Raw genomic sequence first — 7,987 nt, forward strand, 5'->3', positions numbered from 1 at the left:
AGTGAGTGTTACTCATAGGAACAGGAGTAGGCCATTCAGCGACTCAAGCCTGTTGCACTATTCTGTTTAATCATGACTGATATCTACCTGACTCTCAGTTCTGTCCCCCCACACCCGGTGCTCACCATATGCTGGACGGCAGAGACAATCTGAGCGAAGAGCTTGCGTGCGAGGTCCTCGGGGAGGGGTCCCTCGGTGCTGACGCTGGTGAACAACTCACCCCCGGCAGCATACTCCAGCACCAGGTGCAGTCTGGTGAGGGTCTCTATCACCTCATACAGACGGATGATGTGGGGATGGTGCAGCCGCTCCATACTGGCAATCTCACGGGACAGCAACCGCTCTGTCTTCTGGTCCAGCTTACTCTTGTCCAGGATCTTAATGGCCACTTTCTCTGAGGGAGGGAACGAGGGAGAGGGAGATAATATTAGAGAGAACTTGAGAGAAAAAGTGGAGGAAATGAGACCGAGAAAGGGGGCAGAGTGAGAGAGCGATAGAGGGAACGAGAGAAGGAACAGAGGAAGAGGGTACGTGAGAAGAAAGGAAGGAGAGGGGAAACGTGAGGGGGAGAGCAATACAGAGACAATACGAATGTGAAAGGAGGACGGAAAATTTTATTTTTTTAGCATTCTCAAAGGTTTCATAGGAAGTTAGTCGTATGTAGTGACTATTCTGTAGGCAAACTAATTTGCACACAACAGTGTACCACAAACAGCCATTGAAGTGATTAACCAATTTCATCTGGGGAATTGTCCGACAGCTTCGCAGGAATTCTTTAGTTGGCCGAGTGCCTTTCACACGCGGAAACTCATCACAGTGATCAACTGGGCGTCTGACACATGAAACCCCATCACTGATCAGCCAAGGTGTCTGACACACTCGGAAACCCATCACCATGCTTAAGTCTCCAAGCCAGACTGAGATTTCCACATACGTACACACGGAATTATCCCTGTATCTGGAGTGGAATGCACACTCTCCCTGGAGGAATGCACTCTGTCCACCTAATTCAGGAGAATATTAGGCGCAAGGTTGGAAAGGAGCCAGGACTTGGGGACAACAACAACTTGCATTTATAAAAAGTGCCTCATGTAGGGTAGCGTCCCAGAGCCAGGGACCCCAGAATGTGCGTTAGGGTAACTGCTAAATAATAATAATCATACTTGCATTTCGTATAGCGTTTGTCACGTCTTCTCGACATCTCAAAGCGCTTCACAGAATATGCTGTAAAGTGAATTGACTGTATATTTGTGGGTGAACGCGGCAGCCAATTGCGCACAGCAATGTCCCACAAACAGTCGTGGGTTGAAAATGACCAATTTATTATTGTTTCTTTGGTTTTGGAGGTATTATTAGGCTCTGTGTGGAGTGAGGAAACTTGCCCGAGGTTTCGCCCTTACTCTTTAATGTTGTTTTTCTCAAGCATTTATGGTTCACAAGTTTGGTTCAGACCAAGAGACCCATCAGCCCATTTGATCAAACCATTGGACTTAATAGCCATTTGTGGTAAAAGTGAACTGACTGTATATTTGTGGGTGAAACCCATCAGCCAATTGCACACAGCAGTGTTCCATAAACAGTCGTGGATTGAAGTGACCAATTTATTATCTTTTTTCTTGAGGGATTATTATTAGACGTGTGGAGTAAGGAAACTTCCCCAAGGTTTCTCCCTGCCTGGAATCAAACCCAGGTGTCTCGCTTGTGAGCTACAGGACTCCACGATAGTGCCATGGGATCTTTTAACGTCCAACTGAACAGCGGCACTGTGCTCACCCCCCCCCCCCCCCCCCCCCACCCACCCACCACAGCGCTGCACTGGAGAGTCAGCCTGGATTGTGAGCTCAGAGTCCCCAACGTGGGGCTCGAACCCACAACCCACAAGCTCCTGATTCGGAGGTGAGAGCCTGAGGGGGGGGTGAGTGTTGCCAGGGGGTGGGCAATGTTGCTGGGGGTGTGGGGAGTGTTACCGGGGGTTGAGGGGTGTTCTGGGGGATGGGTAGTGTTGGCGGAGGGAGGGGAGTGTTGCCGGGGACTGGGGTGTGTTCCGGGGGGGGGGGCGGTGTTACCGGGAGCCTGTACCTTTGGTCAGCACGTGGATGCCGAGTTTGACCTGGGAGAAGTTGCCGCTGCCGATCTGCCCACGGAGCCGGTAAAACCCGATCCTGCGGCCGAGGGTCACCTCCTTTATGGTCCTCTCATCGTGTGTCACATCGTGGTTCAGCTTCTCCAGGGGGGTCAGTGTGCGGGACCTCCCGTCCCCCTCACACCCCTCCTCTTTGCCTTGCCCCTCACATCCCACTCCCTTGCCCTGCCCTTCACAACCCTCCCTCTTGCCCTGCCCCTCACAACCCTCTCCCTTGCCTTGCCCCTTACAACCCTCCCCCTCCTTGCCCTGCCTCTCGTACCCCACCTTCTGCCCCTTACACCCCTCCCAGTTGCCCTGTCCTTCGCACCCCATCTCCTGCCCCTTACTCCCCTCCCCCTTTCCCTGCCCCTCACAACCCTCTCCCTTACCCTGCCCCTCGCAATCCTCCCCCTTGCCCTGCCCTTCACAACCCACCCCCTTGCCCTGCCGCTCACAACCCTCCCTGTCCTTGCCTTGCCCCTCACAACCCTCCCCCTCTTTGCCCTGCCCCTCATAACTCTCCCCCTCCTTGCCCTGCCCCTCACATCCCTTCCCCCGACCATGCTCCTCCACACTCTCCTGTCGGCCCCACCGGGTGTGGTGCTGGGGCCCTGGGCAGCCTCCGCTCACGTCCACCGCCATCATAGCCCGGAAACAGCGCCCCACAGGGGTGGGAGACAGGGAGGTACAAACGCTCTGAATTCTATCTGTTTGCCCTCATCACTCGCTCGGGGATTAATCCAAATCTTCAACTCCTCTCCCAAGATCTTCACAAGCGAAGACTCTCTCCCACATTGCGACGAGCGGGGATTTAGACAGGAAGCGGGGGGAGGGTGGGAGGGGGCTGGGGTGTGTATGTGCAAATCCTTAACGGTCCCAACACCCTGGAATGCCCTGACGTGAAAGGTGTTGTATTAACGTAATTTGTTGTGTGTGTGTGCGAGGGGAGGAGGTTGAGTTACAGTTGGGGAATAACTTTAATAAGAGGAAGGAGTGGACAATTTTCACCTCTAACCAACCTGCCTGTTCCCTGCTCGCTAGGCACCGCTGCCCCCCAGCTCCGGATTAGGGATCGGGATGACCGGGAGCCTCACTCACTCATTTTCCCATTCCCGACAACCCGAAGGGCTCGGTCAATCACCTCCGGCATTCCCGGGGGAAGAGGAATTCCTATTTTTTCCTGGGTTAAAGGCTCTGGACTTCCTCGGGTAGCGGGATGTGTGACAGCGAGACAGGCCGAGGTGGAAGGAGTAGAGAGTTTCAGGGGAGTGGGGAAAGTGGAGGGCATTGATGTTAATACATCTGCTCAGATGTGATAAACTGGTGGAACAGGCTGCGTGGGCTGAATGGCCTCCTCCTTATCCCTGTTTTGGATGGGGGAGGCAGTGGGCACTTTCCAAAAAGGTCTAAGGCTGTTAAGCGTGTTCTCTCGCTCCTCTCCTCTCACTCTCGTTCTCTCCGATGTGCAGTCGTCAGGAGCTGAACTGGGAGATGGCCTTTCTCTCTGTTGACACAACAAAAAATTACATCTGTAGAGCTTCTTTTCCATCGGGAGGAACGTATACAAAACACAGACAGTTAGTTTAGGGCACTTTGCACATTATGTGGTTAGAATCACAGTAAAAGAGGTGATGCCCCCCCCCCCCCCCCCCCCACATTGTGCCTTTGCTGGTGATTGCTCCCCACTGCTGCTCTCTACTCCTCCCATTTACCCTCAACCTTCACTTACTAATAATAATAATCCTTGCATTTGATAATAGAGCTTTACCACGTTGGAAAGACATCTCAAAATGCTTCACGGGACATACTGTCGAGTGTGTAGTGACTGTGTATTTTGTGCATCAACAGCGTCCCACAGACAGTCAAGAGGTGAGTGATTTTATCTGGGGGATTATCAGACAGTAAACCGGGAGAGAGAAATTCCCTTCTCTTCCAACAGCGCTGCAGGATCTTTTAACGTCCATCTGAACAGGGCACAGCCGGGGAGCTCGGTTTAACCCCTCATCCAAAGGACGGCGCCTCCGACAACGCCATTTTCTCCCCCCAGCACTGCACTGGAGCATCGGCCTGGATTGTGAGCTCAAGAGGTCGGGTGGGGGGGGGGGGGCGGTGAGTGTTGGAGCCGGGATGGGGGGAGCAGGGACTTGCCCTGTGACCTCAGTTGGTACCACATAATGAATGTACTGAGAAGGATGGGGTCCGCAGGGGAGGAGGGACTCTTATTGTCCAAATGGAGGGCGAGGAATCAAAGCAAATCAAACCCAGGCCCTGAATAATGGATCAGGAAAAGCTGCTCTTGAAAGGCACGTGGGAATAACGAGGCGAGGCCTGGCTCAGGCTGGCAACCCCACTGCTGCTGTCGTCTCGTTCATAATTCATGGGGCCCGTCCCACTGGCCTGCGTTCACACCCCCCTCTACCCTGCACACACACGCGTGTTGTAAACGGTGGGTGTGAACATGGACTCACATTTGGCTGTAAACTCCAGCACTCCCATGACCACATCACCGCCAGGACCTGATTGCAGAGAATTATCACTCAGTGTGTGGGTAACCTGAGAAGCACGCCCCCCCCTCCCCATTCCCCGGGGTTTGACACCGCAGCGCAGTGGGGGAGAGACCCCCGCATTGTCAGAGACGCCATCCTTCAGATGAGATGCTAAACCCATCTCAGTGTTTTGCCCACAAAATACACATTACAGTATATCCTCTGAAGTGCTTTGAGACTTCAACATTGTGATAAGGCGCTATATCAAAGGCAGGGATTATTTTTATTATTGTATGCACGGAATGGATTGCAGTATCCTCTCTCGTTAATTGTAAACCACAGCTCTCTTCATTACGATCCAAAATTACATTTGTAAAGCACAGTTGAGGGTCAGACAAGATGCCGAGCTTCCAGACTGGCTCAGTGGAGTGTGCATCCATGGATTATCCTGGTAATCACAAAGCACGTTGATCAGATCACAATCTGATTTTCTCGGCAACATGGTGTGAGGGGGTGGGGGGCAATCAGAATCTTATTATTAGATTAATTAGATTAAAAGTTGTATTTTGTCTTTGCCCAGCTGGGTGTCTAACACGTGGGGAAACCCATCACCATTGCTTAAGAGTTTCCAAACATGACTGAGAGTTCCATGCATCCCTCCTACACGTGGAAATCTCGGAGATAGAATGTGGAATGTGCTCTGTCCTCCTGGCGGGATGCATTCCTGCTGACCCAATTCCGGAGAGTATCCAAAGCCTTGACTGTCAGGCGCCTTGGGACGTCCTGCTGACGTGAAAGGCGCGATACAAGTGTAATTTGTACTGTATTAGGTGCAGTTGGCAAGAGCCCAGGCTTGGGGACCTCAGAGTGTGTGTGGGGGTAACTGCTGGAGTCTAATCAGCTAAAGCTGTATTCCTTGCAATTGAGATCACTATCTGGCAGCTTCCCCGCTGCTTGTCCAGCGAGGACCGCCCTCCCCGTTAGTTAGGGCTTTGGCTGTAGGGTTAACAGGAGCTGAGGGGGAGGATTCCCCAGTGACTGGTCGGCCCTTCCAGGTCCTGCCGCTGAGCCGGGCCGGGCTGTGAGTGCCCTGGGATACTGTGGACCCGCCCGGCTCAGCAAATAATAATTTTATAATTGTACTGGTTGTCGCTGTGCGCAAGGTGTCTGTCACAACGGTCTACAGAACACACAGTCACTACACTTCACAGCGAATCCCGGAATACGTCTCCTGAGGTGAAAACCACTGTATGAATCAGTTGTAAGCCGTCCATGGCCTCACCCCACCCTACCTCTGCGACCTCCTAATCCCCTACCAACTTACCCACTCCCTCCGCTCAGCCGGCTCCGCCTGCTCCATGTCCCCCGACACACCCGCCCCACCATTGGCGGGAGAGCCTTCAGCCACTCTGCCCCCAACCTCTGGAATTCTATCCCCCAACCACCGTTGCCTAAATAACCCCCTCCTTAGCCTCCTTCAAGTCCCACCTCAAGACCCTCTTCTTGGACCATGCCATCGGCCACTCCCCTTCCCCCCCCCCCCCCCCCCGATCCCAGCTTGGGTCTGAAATGCTGTACTCCTTTGGTCATCTTCCCACCCTCTACTGAGAGGAAAGCTCCAGTGGGGGAGTGAGCACCGGCACAGACACGATGGGGAGAGAGCAGGGGATGGGGTTAGAATACAGAGTGGGGGAAGGGGGCTGTTGATGGAGTCACTGAGAGATTAACATGTTTCCTGAGAGACACTCAGTCACCATCCCCATGGTAATCAGCAAGAAGTGTTAATCCTTCCTAACAACATCAGAGGCGAGAGAGAGAGAGAGACGGAGATTTATTTTTGCTGAGCCGGGTGTCTGACACACGTGGAAACCCATCACCGTTGCCTAAGAGTCTCCAAACCAAACCGAGAATTCCCTGTATCCCACCTACACACACGGGAATCCCAGAGACAGATTGTTGGAATGGAATGCGCTCTCTCTCTCTCTCTCTCTCTCTCCCCCTCTCCCTGGAGGGACGAATCCTGGTTATCTAATTCCGAAAAGTATTAGGTGCAGATTGGCAAAGAGATAAAGGGACTGAGAGGGAGAGACAGAGATAAAGAGACGAATAGAGACAGAGAGGGAGAGAGTGTAATCGAGAGAGACTGAGAAATAAATAGCGCCTGAGGACGTCCACTTGATGTGAACGGCACTATACAAACATAATTTTGTATCGTATGGTAAGCTGAGATACTGAAGAGTGAGAGACACAGAGAAAGACACGGAACGACGACAACAAATGACATTTGTGTAGCACTTTTCTGGTCGGGAGGACACCCCAAGTCCGGACCTGGGATCAGAACGCGTATTGACACAATGCCTTTATCGCGTTTCACGGGATTTTTTTACCGCAACGTATTAGTGACTGTGCGATTTGTGGGCGGACCAATTTACACCGGAGGGGGGGGACAGTGTGGGGGGGACAGTGTGGGGGAGAGGAGGGGTGACAGTGTGTGGGGGAGAGGGGGGGGAGAGGGGGGGGGACAGTGTGGGGGGGAGGGGGGGGACAGTGTGGGAGGGGGGGGACAGTGTGTGGGGGAGAGGGGGGGGGTGTGGGAGGGGGGGACAGTGTGTGGGAGAGGGGGGTGACAGTGTGGGGGGGTGACAGTGTGGGGGGAGTATGGGGGGGGAGGGGGGGGGGACAGTGTGGGGGGGACAGTGTGGGGGAGAGGGGGGTGACAGTGTGTGGGGGAGAGGGGGGGGAGAGGGGGACAGTGTGGGGGAGGGGGGGGGGGGGACAGTGTGGGGGAGAGGGGGGGACAGTGTGTGGGGGGAGAGGGGGGGGACAGTGTGGGGGGAGGGGGGGGACAGTGTGTGGGGGGAGAGGGGGGTGACAGTGTGGGGGGTGACAGTGTGGGGGGAGTGTGGGGGGGGGGGGGGGGAACAGTGTGGGGGGGGACAGTGTGGGGAGAGGGGGGTGTGACAGTGTGGGGGAGAGGGGGCGTGACAGGTGGGGTGCAGTGTGGGGGAGAGGGGGGTGACAGTCGTGGGGGGGAGAGGGGGGGTGACAGTGTGGGGGGGGAGAGGGGGGGTGACAGTGTGTGGGGGGAGAGGGGGGGACAGTGTGGGGGGAGAGGGGGGTGACAGTGTGGGGGGGGAGAGGGGGGGTGACAGTGTGGGGGAGAGGGAGGGGGGGTGACAGTGTAGGGGGGGAGAGGGGGGGGAGAGGGGGGGGAGAGGGGGTGAACAGTGGGGGGGGAGAGGGGGGGTGACAGTGTAGGGGGGGGGGGTGACAGTGTGGAGGGGGGTGAGTTGGAGGGGGGGTGACAGTGTGGGGGGGGTAGAAGTGGGGATTGTGTGAGTGTGGGGGGGAGGGGGGTGACAGTGGGGGGGGGAGA

At 55.0% G+C, this 7,987-nt stretch overlaps 1 protein-coding gene across 1 annotated transcript; it reads right to left on the minus strand.

Moving 5' to 3' along the window:
• LOC121848110 (serine/threonine-protein kinase NIM1-like) lies at window positions 1–2,458 on the minus strand. Its single transcript, XM_042332031.1, has 2 exons — window positions 2,080–2,458; window positions 1–394 (listed from the first exon to the last, which is right to left on the minus strand). Exons 1-2 carry the CDS (start codon window positions 2,456–2,458, stop codon window positions 84–86), a joined length of 690 nt encoding a protein of 229 aa, XP_042187965.1. The 3' UTR covers window positions 1–83.
• Between the last annotated feature and the right edge of the window lie 5,529 nt (window positions 2,459–7,987).

This window comes from Callorhinchus milii, unplaced genomic scaffold, assembly GCF_018977255.1.
Source record: "Callorhinchus milii isolate IMCB2004 unplaced genomic scaffold, IMCB_Cmil_1.0 Scaffold1, whole genome shotgun sequence".
Taxonomy (NCBI): Eukaryota; Metazoa; Chordata; class Chondrichthyes; order Chimaeriformes; family Callorhinchidae; genus Callorhinchus; species Callorhinchus milii.

What these genes read in the sequence shown, in the direction of transcription:
- LOC121848110 (XM_042332031.1), bottom strand. Translation starts at nt 2,458, where the DNA reads ATGGGGTGCGAAGGACAGGGCAACTGGGAGGGGTGTAAGGGGCAGAAG. An exon ending in CATCCACGTGCTGACCAAAG is followed by an intron (nt 395 to 2,079) that starts GTACAGGCTCCC and finishes TCCCTCCCTCAG; the next exon opens with AGAAAGTGGCCATTAAGATC.